The sequence below is a fragment of the Apiospora hydei genome (genome assembly GCF_038363865.1).
Source record: "Apiospora hydei strain CBS 114990 chromosome Unknown utg000003l_segment0_segment0, whole genome shotgun sequence".
NCBI lineage: Eukaryota > Fungi > Ascomycota > Sordariomycetes > Amphisphaeriales > Apiosporaceae > Apiospora > Apiospora hydei.
The window spans coordinates 368,376-388,460 of NW_027117362.1; the positions used below are offsets into that span (position 1 = coordinate 368,376).

At 54.4% G+C, this 20,085-nt stretch overlaps 7 protein-coding genes across 7 annotated transcripts; 4 read left to right on the plus strand and 3 right to left on the minus strand.

Annotated features, from left to right (window-relative positions):
* Nucleotides 1–343: 343 nt before the first annotated feature.
* On the minus strand, nucleotides 344–1,964 carry PG997_001893 (uncharacterized protein; the record flags this gene model as incomplete). The annotated part of the gene is made up of 4 exons (XM_066806208.1): nucleotides 344–387; nucleotides 441–686; nucleotides 753–1,632; nucleotides 1,728–1,964. The coding sequence occupies 4 exons, from the start codon at nucleotides 1,962–1,964 to the stop codon at nucleotides 344–346; spliced, it is 1,407 nt and encodes a 468-aa protein (XP_066673504.1).
* A 3,612-nt stretch (nucleotides 1,965–5,576) lies between these two features.
* PG997_001894 (uncharacterized protein) lies at nucleotides 5,577–7,100 on the plus strand (the record flags this gene model as incomplete). Its single annotated transcript, XM_066806209.1, has 4 exons — nucleotides 5,577–5,806; nucleotides 5,863–5,930; nucleotides 6,347–6,763; nucleotides 7,006–7,100. The coding sequence occupies 4 exons, from the start codon at nucleotides 5,577–5,579 to the stop codon at nucleotides 7,098–7,100; spliced, it is 810 nt and encodes a 269-aa protein (XP_066673505.1).
* Nucleotides 7,101–9,292: 2,192 nt separating this feature from the next.
* Nucleotides 9,293–9,623, plus strand: PG997_001895 (alcohol oxidase; the record flags this gene model as incomplete). The annotated part of the gene is made up of 2 exons (XM_066806210.1): nucleotides 9,293–9,309; nucleotides 9,383–9,623. 2 exons carry the CDS (start codon nucleotides 9,293–9,295, stop codon nucleotides 9,621–9,623), a joined length of 258 nt encoding a protein of 85 aa, XP_066673506.1.
* Nucleotides 9,624–10,702: 1,079 nt separating this feature from the next.
* PG997_001896 (uncharacterized protein) lies at nucleotides 10,703–11,811 on the minus strand (the record flags this gene model as incomplete). The annotated part of the gene is made up of 2 exons (XM_066806211.1): nucleotides 10,703–10,936; nucleotides 10,969–11,811. 2 exons carry the CDS (start codon nucleotides 11,809–11,811, stop codon nucleotides 10,703–10,705), a joined length of 1,077 nt encoding a protein of 358 aa, XP_066673507.1.
* A 2,296-nt stretch (nucleotides 11,812–14,107) lies between these two features.
* On the plus strand, nucleotides 14,108–15,954 carry PG997_001897 (MFS general substrate transporter; the record flags this gene model as incomplete). Its single annotated transcript, XM_066806212.1, has 5 exons — nucleotides 14,108–14,344; nucleotides 14,401–14,573; nucleotides 14,621–15,692; nucleotides 15,752–15,850; nucleotides 15,910–15,954. 5 exons carry the CDS (start codon nucleotides 14,108–14,110, stop codon nucleotides 15,952–15,954), a joined length of 1,626 nt encoding a protein of 541 aa, XP_066673508.1.
* A 126-nt stretch (nucleotides 15,955–16,080) lies between these two features.
* On the minus strand, nucleotides 16,081–17,711 carry PG997_001898 (uncharacterized protein; the record flags this gene model as incomplete). Its single annotated transcript, XM_066806213.1, has 3 exons — nucleotides 16,081–16,710; nucleotides 16,801–17,130; nucleotides 17,178–17,711. 3 exons carry the CDS (start codon nucleotides 17,709–17,711, stop codon nucleotides 16,081–16,083), a joined length of 1,494 nt encoding a protein of 497 aa, XP_066673509.1.
* Nucleotides 17,712–18,931: 1,220 nt separating this feature from the next.
* Nucleotides 18,932–19,905, plus strand: PG997_001899 (uncharacterized protein; the record flags this gene model as incomplete). The annotated part of the gene is made up of 3 exons (XM_066806214.1): nucleotides 18,932–19,084; nucleotides 19,178–19,477; nucleotides 19,498–19,905. The coding sequence occupies 3 exons, from the start codon at nucleotides 18,932–18,934 to the stop codon at nucleotides 19,903–19,905; spliced, it is 861 nt and encodes a 286-aa protein (XP_066673510.1).
* Between the last annotated feature and the right edge of the window lie 180 nt (nucleotides 19,906–20,085).

A 20,085-nucleotide genomic window follows, 5' to 3' on the forward strand; every position in this document is an offset into this window, starting at 1 on the left:
AGAGAACTTTCATCGTTGACTGCATCAGCTTCACAAAGCCTTTGCTTCAGTTCCCAGAGTGACCCATTTTCATCCAACCGACGCTGGCGACATGCATCTACTACCGCTTTCATTTTCCATGTTTTGTAACGCAGGTGATCATGAACCCGCGTTACAGCTGTACGTGTGACTCCGGTTGTCGTGACCCTGATCGTAGGTATGTTCGTTTGATGTTCTCTCAGATATAACGAATTGTTATCTTCGGTCGGAATATCGCTGATGACTGTACATGGCGTTTAGAAAGTGATTGGGTTCCAAATGTATGAACATACCTCGAAAAGCGAATCGATTGATAACCTGGCTGTCACTCATCTGGCATCCATGGCTTCTCTCGAAATGGGCCACAGCCTGTGGGTGGAAAGGGTAGTTGGTAAATACACGATCGCAGTCGGGATGAGTACACAGAACAACGTAGGTGTCGTCGCCACCATCTTTGATGCGGAAGCGGAAGCTATTCTTGATCGTCAAAGAGGTCTCCTTCCCAGATTTACTGACCAAGCTGCCAATGGTAGACCTCCGCTGAATTTCCTCGTTAGTAGGAACCAGGTATGTAATCATATCCCATTGTGAGTCTAGTTCCGAGTGCCACAGACTGATAGCAAAGTTGTGGGCAGCAATGGATGGAACCTCTGAGTGACTGGCTTGTACTTAAATAATGCATTTGAGATTAGTGTTATGCATCATCCTCAAGTTTGGTAATCGAAACAACATACCCTTTCTTCCACGTGTCGCTAGCAATCCAGGTGTGGTCTTGCCGTGGAAGCTATGTTTAGTCTTGAAATGCCGCAAGCCTTGATCGCCAACAAGAGGATCAAAGTAGAAGTTTCGTGGAACAAGATCGTGTGTTGCTCCCGACTTGCTGCCGGGTGGGTTTGGGCTCACTATCTCCGGGCAAGGGCAAGGAAGACAAAACACCCCAACTCGGGTTCTGCAAACCCAAAACCTGCGATGTATTGCCTCAGATAGGGTGATGGGATATGTACAGGCTGTAGTGGTATCGAATTCAACGTCAGCAATCTCGGCGTGGCTCAATAGTTGCCTCTCATCTTCGTCGCTCGGAACTTGCAGTTCTGAAGGCTCAGGTCGTGAGACTCGGCCGAGGGCAGTATTGAACCAGTGGTAAACTTGGGCGCCTACTTCCCCATACTGAGCCATATAATCGACGGCGCGTATCGCCCCGAACATCCGTGGATTGACATGTGATGATTCTGGAGAATCACTGTCTCTGAGGTCGATAACATCCTTACTACCCAGATTGGGATCAGATGTAGTGTCAGACAGGGTCGAGGAGCTATCATCGACCACGACCTCGCGATCCATTGCGTCTTCGTTGCCGGCGTGCTCCGCCGGATTGCTGCCAATCCCGGTGAAAGTGAAGCGCTCCGCTCCAAAGCCTGTACGATATGTTGTCGTGCACTTGCTAATATCCGACAGTGGAGGGTGCCGTCTCTTCAGACGATGCATGAGCTCAGTCTCGTTGCCCAAAAGGCCCCGACCATGCGCGTCTGCCGCGGCGTCACGGACCTTCTGTTGCCAAATCCGAAGCCAGGGGTAATACAGATCCCAGCTCTCAATGAGCCTGTCGCGGAATGGCTTTAGCATATAGTAGCGGTAGCCTTGGAGGTCCGTGGCATCATCGACAAGAATCTCTTCGATCTGGTCGAGTGTCGCGTCAGGCGGGATGTCACTGAATTGGGGGCCGGCGGTTCGGGTAGGTCAAACGCAGCGGGCGGCGAGGGCAGGCTTCTGTCATTGAGATAGTGCGACAGCCACTTTCGTAAAGAGGGTTGCGGTGTTGGGTGAAAGCTGGAGCTGTTGGCGCTCTCGTCTAGGCGTTGGGTCATGCTGGCCAGAACGTAGGCCAGTTGACGAGACATGTCTTCTGACCACGCAGATGGGCCCAGGTTCATTCCGTCTTGCGACATGGTTTGTAGTGAGTGTTTGAGAAGTTCGGTCAGGGGAGATTGAAAAACAAGATAACAAACAATAAATGGCATAGAATACTTGCGATGCTGATTTATGTTGATGATTTCGTCTGTGTATGAAGTGGTTATGGTTCAAATGTAACAAATTTACATGAGTGCAGCCATAAGCGTATACTGCAAATCCTCGTCGGTGTGCAGATAGAAAGACAAACAATAACTGCGTTTACACAGCACGTGGGTGTCAACTATTGTTGAACTTAAGCCCCCTGTCTCGAAGCTGACTGGTGAGCATCTATGGCTCGAGGGGATGTATCATGTGCCGAGATTTGAATAATAACTATGAACACGCCCTTGTTCCATATGAGTGTTACATAGATCGAAGGAGCTGGGAGTCATCCGAGAAGAGACCCTGTCAAATAGGGATTGGTCCCGTATCATAGGTAGGAGCCGGGAAGCAACCCCTGGCCAGCGTCGATCAAGAAAATTGCCCAACACCCACTAGATCGACCACCATCTCCAGATCAGCCCCAAAACGGCCGATGTTGATACTTTAAGCTTGGTAAGGACGATTAGCGTCAGCATCATACTCCCTGGCAGTGCCAGCATTCAGCCAGCGGGTCTCGCTAATAGATCAGGCAGATCAGGCACCGTGGTGGGTATGCCGACGCAGCTTGACCAGTTTTGATTGAGGTGCAAGTGATAGGGAATACGCCAATCTGCATGTAGTTTGCGCCATCCGAAACCCGCCTTATCGGCTGTCAAATGAAATAGGCTTAGGTGAGCCGCCACGGCAGGAGCAACGCCCAAGTTCAACACATGGCTTGAACAGCCTCACCGGAGTAAGGACTATTCATGACATCACTGAACGTGGCAGGTCTTCACTGGTCCCAACACAGTTGGGTTACCAGGGTCCGTCAATCGATCCAACTTGATCATTATTCTGTGCGAAGGAACTGGCATGCTAACGCCAAAACAGTACATCAACTAACCCGGCATCAGTCACGATTCTCGGAAAGTGGTGCTCCAAAAGCTCCACAGGTGCTCTGTCTGGAAAGGCTGACGTATTGAGGATTAACTCAGTGTCCCGAACCCGTGACTTCAGCGATGAGCGACCGAAGCTTCGGAAAAGGCCTCGCAAAGTTGATCATGAAGATTGTAGAGGCTTATGAGGACTTTTCGCCTGTCCAAGTCGTATCAGCCTGACCTCCCGATTCGATACACGTTTCCTCTCGAAGAAATGGAGAATTCGTGCGTCTAATATATGATACGCTCTTGAAAGAGCAAGCTTCTTGATTAGGTCCGGCCAGGTCTGTCTGGATTCAGTGCTGAGCCTCCGCAATGTTTCTTCATGATGATTTGGATGTATTCCACTTGCTATTGACCTTTCCTGGCCCCTCTTTGGTTTTCTTATTCTTGATTTTGACAAATTGCCTGCATTCTGTGAATGCGTGATAATTATGGCAAATGTAATGACATTGCATGGCTAACAACAAATGAGACTGCTGTCAAGACTCTCATTGAAGTCACTTTGAAACAGCCACTCCCATAGATCAATTTCAACATCCAGTAGGCCACCAATTATATATTGATTCAACTAGCTAGGTCCTACAATCGCGTAATCATTATAGGACCTTGAAGTATTACACGACCGACTGCGCCTTACTACACCTGTGGTTTGGCAGGACTAGCTAGTATGAACCGCAAAAGCCAGTAGAAACCTAGAGAGTGAAACATCATGCGGCATTATTTACCTAGGTGCAATATTGTTTGACTACGGACCCTTGATTCCTCAACTTATCCGTTGATTTCCAGGACGATTCTAAACGTTACTGCTTTCAATACAGTGGCTTTAGGAGAGAACACTGTATAAATTGATACGGGATGTGTCTTATATCCCGACGGTTACTGGCTTGAATAGGTTGATGGGATTCAAAGGGCATCCCGTATCAATTGACACAGTAGTCTACCCTGTGGCCATTGGGACGTCTTTCAATTGCCGTGAACAGGTCAGCAGTAGAGAGGCCTTGAGTGCATTGTCCCTGGGCAACCAGCACCACCAACTGCACTTCTGCACCCACAGCCTTCACCTTAGCTATTCGTTGTGGGCAAAGACTATGGTTAGCTTTCACTGTTCATCAACTATTTCCCTTCGCCAGACACTTCAATACAGCACTCTATGCCTCAGAGTCCAACCGACGAGCTCGAAGGAAGGAGTAGAAGCCCTTCTACGAACCACCAGCGACCCTTCAACGGTGACTATGCTTCAATGTTCCTCAAACCTGCGAGCACGACACAACAACTCAATACTTTCTTTCGACATAACAATACAATCACCTGAAGACCGAAACGTATGCCTCCAATGCATGAGTGTTGCGGTCCAGTCATACAATGCATCTTACGAACGACATCCCGAGCAACGCGAAGGCGAATCAGTCAAATGCGCATCTTACGAACGACATCCCGAGCAACGCGAAGGCGAATCAGTCAAATGCGCCTCCTACCAGACCATACCCGAGTCCATCCCGATCTTATCCCTATCCACGGCCAAACCAGGAACTATACAAGGAATGTCTGCAGAACATTGGGGGCGGACATCAACTTCCACGGAGCACACTCGTGGTGTCGAGTGTTCCCTGTCACATACAAAGGACGATGGTCGAGGATTTCTTTACTTTTCTCTTATAGCTTTTTCCACTCATACCGGCCGACGAGCAAATGCTTAACGGTTATTTTGCGATGGGTGCCATCCAGCAGTCTCCAGCGAAAGAACGGAAAATAGTTCTGAGCCTTCTCAGGGTGTTGTCACTACAGCCACCCACTAAAACCAAATACGCAGCATTCGTCAGACAAACATTTGCTTCCAGTATCCGAGCCGAGCGATCTCCCTGCTCTTGGAGAGCAACAACATGTAAGTCTAGGATTTCTTGTTCTTGCTTACAGTGAGCCAGCAGAAACTCAGTATTAGTTTCGTTTAACTACGGGTACAAAGTACTAACTGGCCGCCTTCGAAAAGTCCTGACCGGCATGACTTTCCATTAATTTACATGGCGAGTAGCCTGGGAAACTGACGGGGATGACGTTCCACTGATTTTACAGGGTGGGAGGCCCTGTAAATGCCCGAAGCCACCTACTCGAGCACACTATTCGATCCCACTTCTCCCCACCAAGCACCCTCTGCTGCATACGCCGAATACACATCTAATGGAGCGAATACAAACACAACCAATTTCGACTGATATACGCATTTCCAAAGAGACACTGGCGAAGTATCGCCCCAACTAAGCCCTTCTTCGAAGGCCGACGCCTACGAGACCCAAGCGAAGGCTTGTCCCGACTAAATCCTGTTACGGGCCCCGACGACAACTTCCCCTCCTTGCAAACCCACGATCGCCCATATCAGTTCCGTTCCGTTACCCAGGCCACACGTTACCAGAACTCGAGTTTCCTATTCGGGGGTGCAATAACCTATCCAGAGAGGTTCGAGTCCGAGGTTCTACCAAACAGTCTACCACTGGCCCATCGCAACAACAAGAGCTACTAACCGCGCTTTCCTTCCAGTCCTTTCCGACAAAGCCGGCGGCAATAGAGACAAACTTCACAACGACCACAGCGATGAGTACCAGCCTGGATGACGACGGCGGCGGTGTTGACAAAATCCAAGGCGACAACACTGAAGGGCCCAACTTCGCAGACAAGGATCGCGGGGAGCAAATTGCTATAGGCGACCGGAGACTACTAACGCCGATCCACCAAACACGAAAACTCCAGCAACTACGAAAACCGCCCTGTCCTTCGAACATTGCACGGCATCACTACATAATTCCCACTGGCAGCAGCCTAACGTGAGCAGCGCAATTAAATCGACTCTTCAAGATACACGCGTGCTGATTTCCCCGAGTCGCTGGGAATCCAAGAGCCGGTTGTCTCCGGACGAAGCCGAGCCCCGTGGTGATTTCTGCATCGAGGGTTCGCTCCGCAGCACAGGGTAGAAGCCCCTTTAGACGATCCCTCCTCCTCCTTCTTGTTCCTGATGTTGTCGTCGTTGTTGTTGTTGTGTCTTTTCGCGTCAAAGGGGTTGGCGCGAAGGCAAACAGTCCCAACCTCCAGAAGAGCAGCAGGACGTTTCGCGATGGTGCATTGCTGACTGCCAACAGGACTAGTATACGTTACCTTCTGACAAACTCGCAGTACTTCGACTATGTACCGATGGGAACCACCAGGGGATTCCTCTACATGGTTACCTAGGATTACCCTGAAACCTGGGATGCCAGGCTCGCTCTGTTTCTTTCCATGCTTGCCGTAACACTATACGTGGTACGTTATAGCGACCCTTCTTCCATTTCATCTCCTTTCTAAATGTATACTGACCTCACGGGAAACAGGAAGCGAAACAGCGAAGAACGACGAATACGAGTCTCCCTTGGGTTTCGGACGAGCCTTTGACGACCCTCCGACGATCCTCGGAAGGCAGATACAAATTCCGGATACCACGACTATGTTCTGGAAGCAGCTTGGTCTCGGACAACACAATCGACCCAGTGTGCTAACTATACCGTCGAACAGTAAAACAAAACAAAGAGTTTCCAGACCGCTCGATCCCCGTTACGTACCGCCGGTACAACAGAATACCACACCGAAGCTGCCAGACACTGTCCTGACTACGAGACCATCCGAATCCCTGCAGAGAATACGCCTGGCCTTTCATCTAGACCAAGACAATGTGGATGCGCTTCGGGGAAAGGGGCCAGCCGTACGAGACAGCTGGCAAGAGTCACTTCATTGGGAGGATCACAACAACGGTAAATACTCCTGAAAATATGTGGCTTATATTACTCCTATACAGTCGCTTTCTGCTCAACGAATCGGCCAACGAGTATAGTCGCGAAAAAGAAATTCTTTCGGCAAAAGGAATTCGATTACCCCTTACCCACAAGCAAGTAATCAGTCAAAGGGACTCCAGAGCAGACCCTTCCCGTTTCAACAGCTAAGTGATCTTCCATTCTCACAAGTCCTTCAAGTCTCCTCTCTACTCGGAGTATAGTCACGGTTGAAAACTTGGTGGGGGCTGAGGAGAAGTTCCAAGAGCAGACTAACAAGGACTTGGTCTACAACGACACCACGCCCGCCGACCTCTAGACGGGAGCCAGCACACCTTTCGCCGATTCCTCCAATCCCTGAAGCTTCTCCTCCCTCGCCTCCCGTACCCCTAACTCTATATCCGGCTGGACAACCGGATCGCAGCCATTAGCGATGTCCGGGCGGCAAACAACCAGCAGGAGCGAATGGACCATGCCGAACGCTGCAAGTCCATGAGAAGTTCCAGTAGCAGAATAAGAACGACTTGGTTTACATCGATCCCACGCCCGACAGGCTTTAGATGGGAGTCACAACACCGTACGCTGATCCCTTCGATCACACAAGATTCTCTGCCCCCGGCCTCCCATACCCTCGACTCCTTATACCCTTGGTCCACCCGGATCACGGCCATTGCGAATAGCCGGAAGGCGCCGCACCGTACGGCAAACCACCGACAGAACCGAATTTGCCGTACCGAACGCCGCAAAGCGCCGACAGCTGTACATGACTCCGACAAGTACCCGCCCACGTTACATATCCGGTGGCATTGGCGGAGGCTTGTCAGTGAAGAGGCGACGGGGTAATTCATTAAGAGTCTGGACAGCAAAATGGGCGGACAGAGAAAGATGACGAGGTACCAAACTGGCAGCAGGGCTCAGTTCGCGGAATCTTTGTAAACTTCCAGTACGTCCCGGTATTCATGCCTGATTCTGTCGGATAGTGCGTCGAACTCGGCATGTGTCGATGCCTTTAAGAGGCTCGGAATATAACCATCACAACAACAGCAACAGCAGCAGCAGCAGAAGCAGCAGAAGCAACAAACAGCGGTCGTATTTCTGCGAAGGCGCTGGAGCATAGCTATGACCGCCGACGTGCCGATACCATCGTCGACGAATCTCTTTCTTCCGAGAGACTCGACCGGTTTAGGAACAGCGCAATAGCTACTTATTCCATTTTAGCGGGACTGAACCATACGGGGTAGTGCATACCACTGCGGCGGCGGCCAGTGCCTGGTAGGAATCTGCAATTCGGAATTGCTTCTACTTGGTCTCCATGGCTTGTCCTGATCTAGTATGCCTGGGCTCTCACGGGAGCTCGGGGAAGAACAAGGTGCGCGGTTAGCAAAATTGGCATAGCCCATTTCCTTCTGTTTCCCCTTTTGTTTCGAGAACATGTCTCGCCCGGCAAGTGGCTTCTACGGGGGCAGACTAACACGGTGATCACAACAGATTATCGAGCCGCTGTCCCTCCTCCCCGATCCCATCAAGACTATCGCCCTGGCCGCAGGACTCTCCGCGACAAGACCTTGGCGGACGGCAAGAGGTTTCTAACAACGCAGATCAACACTGCGACCGCAACAGGGCATTGAGGTACAATACCTGCTCCCTGACTCCGAGCAGGCCAGGCCGTCGCCATGGCCGCAGGACTCACGCTGCAGTGGTTCTCGGAGACGGCAAAACATGTCTAGCAGTTACAATAGGGCATCGAGCTCTACTACCCCCTCCCCGAAATCGACAAAACTATCGCTGCAGCCTCAATACTCGGATGCGCAGAGAATATGTCGGCCATGGCCACGGCCAAGCTGGTAAGAGTCAACAAGGTGCCCGTTCCGGAGGCGCTGCCGCACTTCAATACAACCGGACTGACGCGAACAGGAAGCACTGCCTACGGAATGACACCCCGCGGACCATTACCCTGAGGAGGCGGTAAATATGGCCATTACACTATTCCGAACCAGCCGAGTCGTTCGAAGGAAAGAGTTTGGCGGGCGGTAGCAGCTATCCGTCGGAAACGTTCAGTCGAAACCGTGATGGCGAAAGGATAAAGGGGCCAAATGACCGTCCTGCTATTTCTTACTATGTCCTGCCGTACGGCAAAGCTGCTGATGAACAAGCCGGAGGCAGCTGCTTCGCCAACCCCTTGCCACCCCTGGTAGGTTTCTTTTCCTCTTCCCTTTTGTTCTTTTACTCTTCTGAATCGTGCCGGCGCAGGCCAGCAGAAGCAAGTGACTCAAAACCGAGCACCCCTTGGCAACCAGGTATGTACTGGATCATGACATCCCCTGTACCGAAAGCAGCTCTGATCGCAAGACTAAGGTCATTATTGTTGACGACCTAGTTTCTTCAGTGAACCGAACGTCGACTAACTCCATCCATCTATATCGAGACTGGTCTCCGTGCCGCTACATTCGTACTTTTTCGACGCCTTCCTTCTCTTTCCCAACACACCGCGTCTAACAAGCCGAGATAGAGATGCACCTTTTCCCCTGGTCACCACCCTTCTATTGTACATACACCGGCTATAGACCACGAAGCTAACTCGGTGTTCTCTACTCTTCACAGTTACCCCGAACCACCCCGAACTGCGGCACCGCGCCCAACACCTCTGTACAGTCTGTCCCGAACCAAAACCACGGACTCCATGATGCCCCGGAACCTCGGCGGCGCAGTCGACCCCAAGCCACGCGTGTGCGGCACCAAGGACGTCAAGGAGATAAACGCCTCGGTGATCCCTCCTCAGACCATCGGCGACCGAAGCACGGCCCTTGTCTACACCCGCGGAACGGGGTCTCGGAGACCATAATAAGCCAATGGACTAGCAACGGTGCAGAACCAGTACCCCGGCAGAACAATGAGCAAGAGAAAGAGCCTGGAATCCTCGAATGCAACGCCTTGTTTCCGGGGTTATATACGTGAGCGTATCTTGCTCCACGCAACTCTTCTGTCTCTGCCGAAATGGTTCGTCGCGGCGGCGCCACGCCCATTAGCAACTCGCCCGAGCGGTTCCTCGAGTGCTACACCGCCAACGGCCTGTGCTCAGTCCGGCCTCCCATGGAGGGCACCGTCTGCAGCTCCGAGGCTGCTGACATGCTGGCGCAGGCGGGAGCAGATCCTACACGTGCCCGGCCAAGGAGTAGGCCGAAAACCTCACGATTGTTAACCTCGTCCGCCACGACCTGCACAGCGTCTGCCATCGAATCTGTTGGCAGTACAGGTTACTTCCAACACCCAATACAGTGTATGCATCGGCGAAACCTTGGTATTGGCGCTAGGACGCATACTCCGCAGATTAGTACGAGTGTGTTTGTCTAGAATGCGAGCAAGCCACCGGCATGAGCTAGCGGAACGGGCGTCAGCGATCATCACGAGCCAAGGAACTACTGACCAACGGTGCAGCATTGGGAGGCTAGCGATGGACGAAGGGACAATGAGGAAGGTGGCACTCAAATGTAGTTTGTGTATCAGTCATTGGATATGTAATATTGTACGTAGCTATCATGGTTATTAACATTCTCTATGGTGTGGTATCATACTTCCTTCCAATAGCCGCGCTTCCACAACCCAAGCGCGTGAAGAAAAAGACAGAAAAGCAATGCCTGCGTCCGATCCAAAATGATGCATTAAACTCGCTTGTTGGGGGAAATTTCAAAAATGCTGGGACGCCTCGTCTCGTCTCGTCTTTGTAAACACACAAACAACAGTCATCATCTTGACTTGCTCGCTCCTTCATCATCCTCAGATCAGTCGACGGGTCAGCACCAGCGCGGCCCTGATACACCAGGCCGTCCATCCCAGGATCCCCCTAGCGAGCTGGACCGCGATCACGAAGACCTCGACCCAGAGCAGCGTCCCCCGCACGGTCAAGCTCAGGAGGAGGTCCCGTCATCGCAAGTTCTTGACGCGCTTCTTGGCGATGTTGGTCTTCTTATCGAGCCGGCTCACGTCGTCGTCGACAGCCTCGAGCATCTCGTTCTGCCGCGCCACCTCGCTGTTGATCTCCTCCGCAATCTCCCGCTGCCGCTGCACAATCTTGGTCAGGCTCTCGACGTCCTGGTCCTGCTCATGCATCATCTGCTGCCGCAGCTGCAGCACCCCTGGTTGTCGAGCTCCCGCGTCCTGTCCGTTTCGGGCAGCGGCGCGCCCAGGACCCGTCCCGAGGCCCGCGGCCGGTCGCCGGCACCGCCCAGAAGTGCCATCTTATCGCTCGCTGAGGGCATGCCCGAGCTGCCGAGTGCTCCTGCCTTCATGTTCGGTGCGATGGAGCTGCTGAGCTTATCCAAGTCCTCTCTATCCACCCTGGCAGCAGCTAGTAGATCTTTCCGTCGCCGTATCTCGCCCTCGCCCAGCCTCTTGCTCTCGGCAATAACTCGCAGCCCGTCGCCCAGCGATGTGATATAGCCGCTCGCCTTGACGAGCGACCTCTTAGCCGCCGCACCGGCCTCCAGGGCCGTCGCATTATCTGTGGCGTTATCTCGCCTGGACAGGCACCGCCTCGCCTCCTGGAACTCAGCCTTCATCTCCTTGTGTAGGTCAAGCCACGTACCCGGGTCTTGCGCACCTGCATTCCTGGCAGCGTCTCGGTTCGGTATGCCAAAACCTCCACCCGCGCGCACCGACGCCGCGCTGTTGCTGGCGCTGTTGGGCAGGTTCAGGAACGCGCGCCAGGCCGGCGTGTCGCGCCACCGCCGGTCCGGGCTCTCGGCGATGCCGCGCATGTACGTCTCGAGGCCCCGGCGTCGGTCCTCGGTCAGCTGCGGCGACGAGATCGTGCTCTTGAACCACGACTTTGCGGGCAGCGGTGCCGGGGGCGGGGTGCCCACATGTGTCTGGATGGCTTGGTGGAGGGCGGCGAAGTCGTTGTAGCGTTTCTGGACGACGTATGTGCGCAGCGGCAGGCGGAGGGTGATGTTGTAGAGGGTGTACGGCTTGGAGCCGTCGTCGTTTTTGGACAGCGACGTCGTCGGAATGGTGATCTCGGCGGGTGGCGCCATTTTTCGTCGGGGTTGGGTGTGACTCGTGACTCGTAACTCGTTGTGACGGAGGGTAGACAATCCACTCGAAGGGGCGGTGGGCTTTTCTGGAAATGCAGAGGAACGCAAAGTCGCAATAGCACCGCAAGCGAGGGAAGATAATACCGAGATGCAGCGGAAGACTTCAGGGCAGAGCGGAATATGAGAGCTGCTACGGATGTCTAGATATCTTGTGTTGGAGTCGAGACGTTGAAACGGGAGGAGAAGAGACGAGGTTTTGGAGTCTGTCTAGCTGCAGTGGATGAATGACGGCGATGGTCATGCCCTGCACCTGGTCAAAGACGCTACTGCGACGCCTGTACCACTCCCACCCACAGGGCCACAGCGACCGCGACGCTAGGCCCGCTGCACCTGCACTTGCACCGCATTGAGTCGCTCCCCCAAGTGCATAAGGCAGCCGCATTATTGACCTAGAAAAGATCCATTCAGAAATCCGCCATTCATCCTCCCTCCCTCAACCTTCGTCGTCCTAAAAGCCGTTCGAAACATCAAATGAGCATCCAAGGCGGCCCAGGCACAGGCACATGACTGCCACATGACGGCCACGTAATTTAAAGTACCTTGGGTGCTTGACTCAGCAGCTCTTCAGCTGTCGCGTGCTCCGATCGTGGTCTCAAAACCTCCCTATATCGTCTTCTTGTCCAAGGACAATGTGCAGCTTCTTCATCAGGTACGTAATCGATAGGCAGACATATACTAAAACTGCATATCCTGAGTGGACATGTCGTGCATGCGCGGGTATGGAACATTGGCGGAAACGAAGCTGCAGTGCCGATTCCCACCTTTTCCTCTCCTCCCTCCCCTCCACATTTGACAGAAGCCGGACGGAGACAAAGAGCATCCATCGATCGCATGGCCCCAGCGTCGTGCATTGATCTCTTGGAATGAGGGCAGGTGGGCTGTACGATTCAGGCACCAGGCAACAAGCCCAAAAGTCACATCGGAGCCGACTCATTTCACCATGCGATTGGATCCTGCTCTTGTTTATCTTCCGCCTAAGAGGCGCCTGGACAAGCTTGGCTTGTCAAATAATCCGATCTTTGGGAGATTCGGGACAAGATGCAGATTTCGAAACTCTGGGACGTTCTTGGGCCTTCAAGTTCGAGCTACACGTGCCTTCGACTCAGCTTAGCCACGTGTGGCGGTGTGGTTACTTCTTACCATCTGCTTAGCTCTTCCAGCCTCTCCAGCTCTTGGATGCAATGCAATTGCATCTGCAGTCCACTATGTTGACCGCAGGTTGACATCCCCCTCTCTTGAGAAACATCTCACTCCATAAACCATCCCATCCGCTACAGTGGTGTGACTACCTCCATATCTGCCCCTCCATTGAATTACACCCTCACCACCATTGCATCCTTCCACATTGACGTGGTATTCGTTTTGCCTGCTCACCAAACAACTGCCACCAAGCCATTTTGCTGATCTGTGCCCGAAGTCCAAGTATGCCCTATCTTGATGAGGCCTCCCATACTTTCTACCTTGTCTGTCAAAAAAGTTGACATTTGACATTCCCTGTCGTTGTTATGCGCTCTCTGTTGATCTCGTGTGGGGTCATGTTACTGGCTACCAATGCATCATCTCCCGTTCTTGTCCGCCCATTCTATGTTGCTCAGAATACATCTGCAAGGGATATCGAATAATACCATCGCCATGTATCAGTCCCCTTGATGACAGAAACGCCGCTCTCGCCAGGTCAGGCTGCACTGTACCGATCAAAGATTATTTACTCCCATTGAGACAGGTTTTCGACCGTTTATTCCACTGTATACGTGGTCAAATTCAATGGACCGGCTTCTCATCGATCATTTCACGGGAGATATCGCACGAGAAGCAGCGCGTTCGCCATCATGGGGACGTCAAATGCCTGCAGCCTCATCTTCAATATCACTGTGTGACCATGGTCTTGACGCTTTCGGCAGTAGTTTCCCTTAAATCCAATTCGTCACACAAAGAGGATGGCGGGTCGTAGTCAGCAGAAAGCATTTGCTTGAGGGTTACCCGACTGGCGTCATCGGCGATAAACTGACATCAAATGAACGACACAGGGAAACCACGATGATCCTCCGACCCTCCGGTCGCATTCTTCCCATGCCAGGCGATTGCCGGATTTTGCGACGTTAACACAGCTAAGTCCGGTTCACATCAACATCAAATTGTAGAGCACATAAAGAGGGAATCAAGTCGAGAAACCATTAAGGCCCCGATCTTATTATGTGAGGTCAAGCTCGCTCTAGTTCTTCTCTTTGTTTACCTGATGGCATTTCATCTCCAGTCCACCAACTTCGGCCAGCTTGTGCGCCTCGTTTCTCGTGGCAGGCTATTTCAATACCCCGACGAGAAGAATCCGTCTCTTTGGAAGGGCGCTGCACAGAAAGACGATGCGGCTCCAGTGCACGCAAAGACCGAGGGACGACTAGAGCCAACATCCCATGCAGTCGATGAGCATGGCAGCATACTCATAGTCGGCTGGTATGGGCCAGATGACCCGGAGGTATCGCTTGCAATTTTCACATCTGATCCTCTGCGCATCGCTAACTTGGTTCGCAGAACCCGCAGAACTGGCCTGTCGCTCTCAAGCACCTGATCGCCTTCCAGCTATGCCTGCTCAACTTCGCCGTCTACATCGCCAGCTCCATCTACGTTCCCGGCGAGGCCAGTCTCATGGCCGAGTTCGGCGTGAGCGACATAGTCGCCACCTTGGGGCTTTCGCTCTTCACCCTGTGAGCACTCAAACCACCTAGGAGCACCCGAGTGTCTATGAGTGTAGCATGCTAACTTGTCCTCTCACCCACACAGCGGATATGGCTTTGGTCCGATGTTCTGGTCTCCCCCTATCCGAGATGCCCAAGATCGGCCGCTCCGGCATCTTCTTCTGGACTCTCTTCGCCTTCATCCTCCTCCAGCTACCCGTGGGTTTCGCATCCAACGTGGCCGTCTTCCTCGTCTTCCGCTGGGTGACCGGCTTCTGCGGTAGTCCCTGTCTGTCTACGGGTGGAGGCACTATCACTGACATATATGACCCGACCGCCGTGCCGTTGCTGCTGTGCATCTGGGCCTCGGCGGGGATATGCGGCCCCGTCTTCGGCCCCATTATCGGTGGTTACCTCGCTCCGGCGATGGGTTGGCGATGGACCATTTGGGTTTTCACCTGGATGTGTGTAGCCGTTTTGCTCACCATGTTCTTCCTCTTCCCCGAGACGAGCTCTGCCAACATTCTGTACCAGCGGGCTAAGCGACTGAGGAAGGGAACAGGCAACGACCGACTGAAAAGCCAGTCCGAGGTCGACGCCGCACACCATACCCCAAAAGACACCCTAGTCATGCTAGGTCACGCCTTTACCCTAACCTTTGGCAAACCGGTCATCCTGCTGGTGGACCTCTACGCCGGCCTCCTGTATGGAGTCCTTTTCCTTTGGTTTGAGTCCTTCCCCCTCGTCTACGGCGACATCTACCACTTCACCCCGGGCCAGCAGGGCCTCGTCTTCCTCGGCATCTTCGTCTTCGCCGCCGTCACCGTCCCGCTCTTCCTGCTCTGGACACGTCTTAAGATCGTGCCGAAGATGCGCGACGGCTCCTTCGTGCCCGAGAGCCTCCTGCCGCCCACTTTTGTCGGTTGCTTCGCGCTGCCCGTTTGCCTGTTCTGGTTTGGCTGGACGTCGCGGCCGGATGCGCACTGGATCGTCTCGGTGCTCGGGTCGGGGCTCTTTTCGGTCGGGATGGTCACGCTGTTTAATTCGATTTATAACTACATCGGTATTGCGTACGCCAAGGACGCGGCGTCCGTGTTTGCCGGGGCTGCGCTGTTTCGCGCGTCGTTTGGGGCGACGTTTCCCCTTTTCGTAAGTCGTCTCTCGGCTGCGTATCGTTGTCAATGCTACTCGCTAACAATTGGGGATAGGCACGGTCGCTATTTAGTCGACTTGGGGTTGGGCCGGGGAACTCGCTGCTTGGCGGGATAGCTGTGCTGTTCATCCCTGTGCCGTTCATTTTCTACCATGTAAGTTGAATTGATATAATGGATATGCTGGGGGTTGTTCGTCTGACACGTCTTTGTAGTATGGAGCGCGTATCCGCAGCTGGAGTAAGAATGCGGATAGGTAGTAGTACCTAATTCTATAGAATGTGGAAGAATATAAAATGGGAGCGACTGAGACGCGGGATGTTTTGAAAAAGACTACGTTTGACTACAGTGCTACTCAGTCACACCCAGACCTTGGTTTATTGGTGTTACGAAATCGGGTTATAAAAGTCCATCCTTCCCTCCGGATCCCAGATCTGCTTTAACCGCCTCAGCTTCTCCAGCCGCCACTGGTCATACCCGTAGATGGCCTCTAACCCCTCGTCGCCCGAAGCGTAGTTCACATACGCATATAACTTGTCGTCCCCGCTCCCCTCGAGCAGCGCCTCGCGAAAGCGGTCCGCGTACTCTTTCATCTCGGCACGCAGGTCGGGCTTTCGCGTCCCGTTCCCGCCCCCTGCTTCTTTACCCTCGTCGATACCGCGGTCCGCGATCATGACAGGCGACACGAGAAGATTGTTGAACCGGTCCGGGTACGCTGTGTCCGCCTCCCGCACCGCCTGCACGGCCTTGGTAGCGTAGCCCTCGAGCAGAGCCGCGGACCGGTGCAGCCACGGCGGCAAGGCGGCGAAGACCTCGAAGGCGCGGCGCAGGGCCGTCACGTTCCACTTGCGGAGGCTGGTGGGCGACATCAGGACTTCGGCGCCGTAGTCGCAGAAGGGCGAGGAGAGGTTCGCGCCCGCGACGCCGTTGAGCTGGGTGATGTCGACCACGCCCCGTTTGGTGGAGAGGGGGCCCAGGGCGCGCAGGGGGCGGTGTATTGGGAGGGGACGCGGGGCCTTGCCAGATTACCCAGAAGGGGAGGATGGGCTAAGGAAAGCGGGTAAGTTGCGTATAGCGAAAAGGGGGAAGGGATGGGGCAAACTCACATGCTCGGCATCGACGCCCGGCCTACGCTCGAAATGCCCATAATGCGTCAACTCGACCGGCCCCCCAATCATTCCATTCGCAACCTCATACACCCCCTCAAGTCTATCGTGCGAGAAGACGTACTCCTCGTACGCCCACTCGTCCGTCTCGGGCCGCCTGTCAAAGACGCGGTACTCGACCGACGCCACGACGCCGAAATTGTGCCCCGCGCCCCGCAGCGCCCAGAACAGGTCCGCGTTTTGCGTGCGGGACGCGGTGACGACGCGGCGCCCGTCGGCGGTGACGAGGCTCGCGGAGACGAGGTTGTCGAGGACGAGGCCGTACCGGCCCTGCAGGAAGCCGTGCCCCCGCCGAGCAGGGCGCCCAGGAGGCCGACGCAGTCGCACGCGGTGCTGGCGGCGGTTTGGCCGCGGGCGTGGAGGGTGGAGGTGAGCTCGCCGGCTTGGACGCCAGGCTCGACGGTCGCGGTGGTGTACCTGGTGCCGTCCTCTTCTTCGAAGAAAGTGTCGTCGTGCAGGGTGATGGCGCGCATGCTCCGCGTCCAGATCCCGATGGCGTTGCGGGCGTTGTTCAGGGCTTGCGCGACGCCGTGGCGGCCGCCGATGGCGAGGAAGGGGAGGGCGTGGGCGTGGGCGTATTGGATCGTGGACTGGATGTCGTGTTCGGTCCTCGGGGCGACGATGAGGGAGAGGGAAGGCGAAAAGAGGGTGCTCCAGCGCCGGGTTGCGTTTGCGTAGCCCGGGGAGCCGGGGAGGAAGATTTGGGCGTCCTTTGAGAGCCGGGGGCGGAGGAGGAGGGTGGCTGAGGCGGCGGCATCTTGGGGGGATGGGGGGAGGATGTTACAGGCTTGGGGGGGTTGGGTCAGGAGGAGGAGGCTGATTAGGGGCCATATTTTGCATGGGACGAACATCGCGAGATGGATGGGAAGGCGGTTTCGCGCGTATTCAAAGTAAAGACGTGCAACGATATGTATTTCGTTTCGGAAGCGCTCTATCTCTACAGCTTCGGTCTGCCATGATGCGGGTCGGGGACATCATCGCCTTCTTATGCATGCATTTCATCACACACGACAGACTGCCACACCGGCAGCCATGCATGCAGAGAACTCACGCTCGCATGCCAAGCTTGATATTCGACCAGGGGTGTTGAGCCACATTAATACACCCGACCATTGAGAACCCGCTGTTCCCGTGTTCCTGCTCCCGGGCTGTTGATCTGGCGATCAATGTCTCAGCGCCACAAAGGCAACGACGGTGCGGGATCCGCGACTTCGGTCATTTTCTTTCCTTTTTCGATGTACATTGAATCCAGATTGGGTGAAGGGCATCGGCTTCGAAATGTGGTTCCTTGCAGGATGCTGGGTAACATGCCACTGGCAATGTCTACCCGCAGCATATGTAGGAACGTGACAAATGATGACCAAAAGATCCTATCCTGCAAGGCCGGAGTTGAGATCTCGTCATGATGCATGAAGCTACCTCTCATCAGCAAAGGTTCAAGTAGAGATAGGTCCATGGCTGGTGCATTACGTATCTGTGCGCTTTTCTGTCGGCAATTGGGTGCTATATAGGTACACATCCTCATGGGGCATAAACATAAATGTACGGTACATATCCGCGCGCACACTTACGCAAGCATATAATGACGGCCAGCACACCGGATGCTGAAGATTGCTTGATGTATCTGTCTCCATCGCAATGGACTATCAATGCGCAGCTATTGAGACAGGCTATCTTGAACGCGGATGCGAAAGGAAAAAAGCCGAGGCTTACATTCGGCGAAGGCGTACATTTCCGATCGCGCCTAAGTGCAAGTACTCATTATTGGTGACCCGTTCCTACATCCGGATGCACAATTCATCCCACACCCGACGAATAATGAGTTCGGGCATCAAATGGAACCAAGGCATGACTCTCATCTGTCGGATGAACACCGGTGTCTTGACAAGTGCCGGCGATCCTGGAACTCGTCCGCGTCGCGGGGTCGAAGCGAGATGATTCGAGGTCGCTCGGAGCCGCGAACGGCTAAGTAGACCACATCCCTTAAAACGAGCACCTCGTATCATGCCTGCCCTCCCATCCACGCATACTCCTTCATGTCCAACCAGAGAAGCACCTACGCATTTCCGAGATGGCGGATAGCAAAGAAAGCTACGACATGGAGGCGTTCAAAGCCAAGATCTACCGCGCCGAATTCCCCGACGACATCGGCTCCATCCGGCAACTCCTCGAGGAATACAGCGGCATCCCACCACAGGACGTCACCGCGCACATCCATACCATTGTAAGCGACACAATCCATTATTGTTTGCTTTTTATTCTCCGATTGGAAGACTAGGTACTAACAAAGGGCACTCACTCCACCCCACCCTCGAAGCGAGACAGAATGTGGGCCGTCAAGCCCTACAACTGCATCGGTAGCTTCCGCTTCCTGACCCTCGACTTCGTCGCGAACCGCCACTACCAGTCCGCCCTGTCCCGCCTGCGCGCGCCCGGCTCCACGGCCACGTTCCTCGACATGGCGTGCTGCGTCGGGCAGGTGCTGCGGCACCTGGCCTGGTCCGGCGTCGACCCGACGCGGCTGTACGGGGCCGATCTGGAGCGGCCGTTCGTCGAGGCCGGGTACGATCTGTTCAGGGACCGGGAGGGGGCGTTTGGGAGGGGGGCGACGCTCGTGGTGGGGATGCGCTCACCGAGGCTGAGGGCGGGGGCGGAGATCCGGCGCTCGAGGTGTTGGATGGGAAGATCGATATCGTGCACGCGAGCGCGTTCTTCCACCTCTTCACGTGGCGCGACCAGGTCGTCGCAGCGAAGAGAGTCGTGCGATTCTTGCGGGATAAGGGCGAAAGCGAGGACGGGGAGGAAGCGATCGTCTTCGGTCGGCAGGTGGCCAGCACGTCGCCCCGCGAGATCACGGGCCCGCGGGGTGAGCGCCGGTTCCTGCACGACGCGGCGACGTGGCAGAGGCTGTGGGACGAGGTGGGCGAGGCGACGGGGACGCGGTGGCGGACCGAGGTCGAGATGGTGGACGAGGGGCGGGGCGAGGCGGGCGCTCTGGACGATGCGAACAAGAAGAGGATGAACTTTGCTTGTTTTAGGCTATGAGTGGCGATGACGAAGTGGGTTTTAAAATGCGACGGGCATGTACGACAATACACCCAATTACTTCAGTGGTCACATTCTTTCGTGGCAGTTTGACACATACTTAACAGAGGGCTACAAGAAACTGTGCAAACATCATTCATCTATTCCACCATGGAGTTCATTCAAAAAGATCGCATTCCC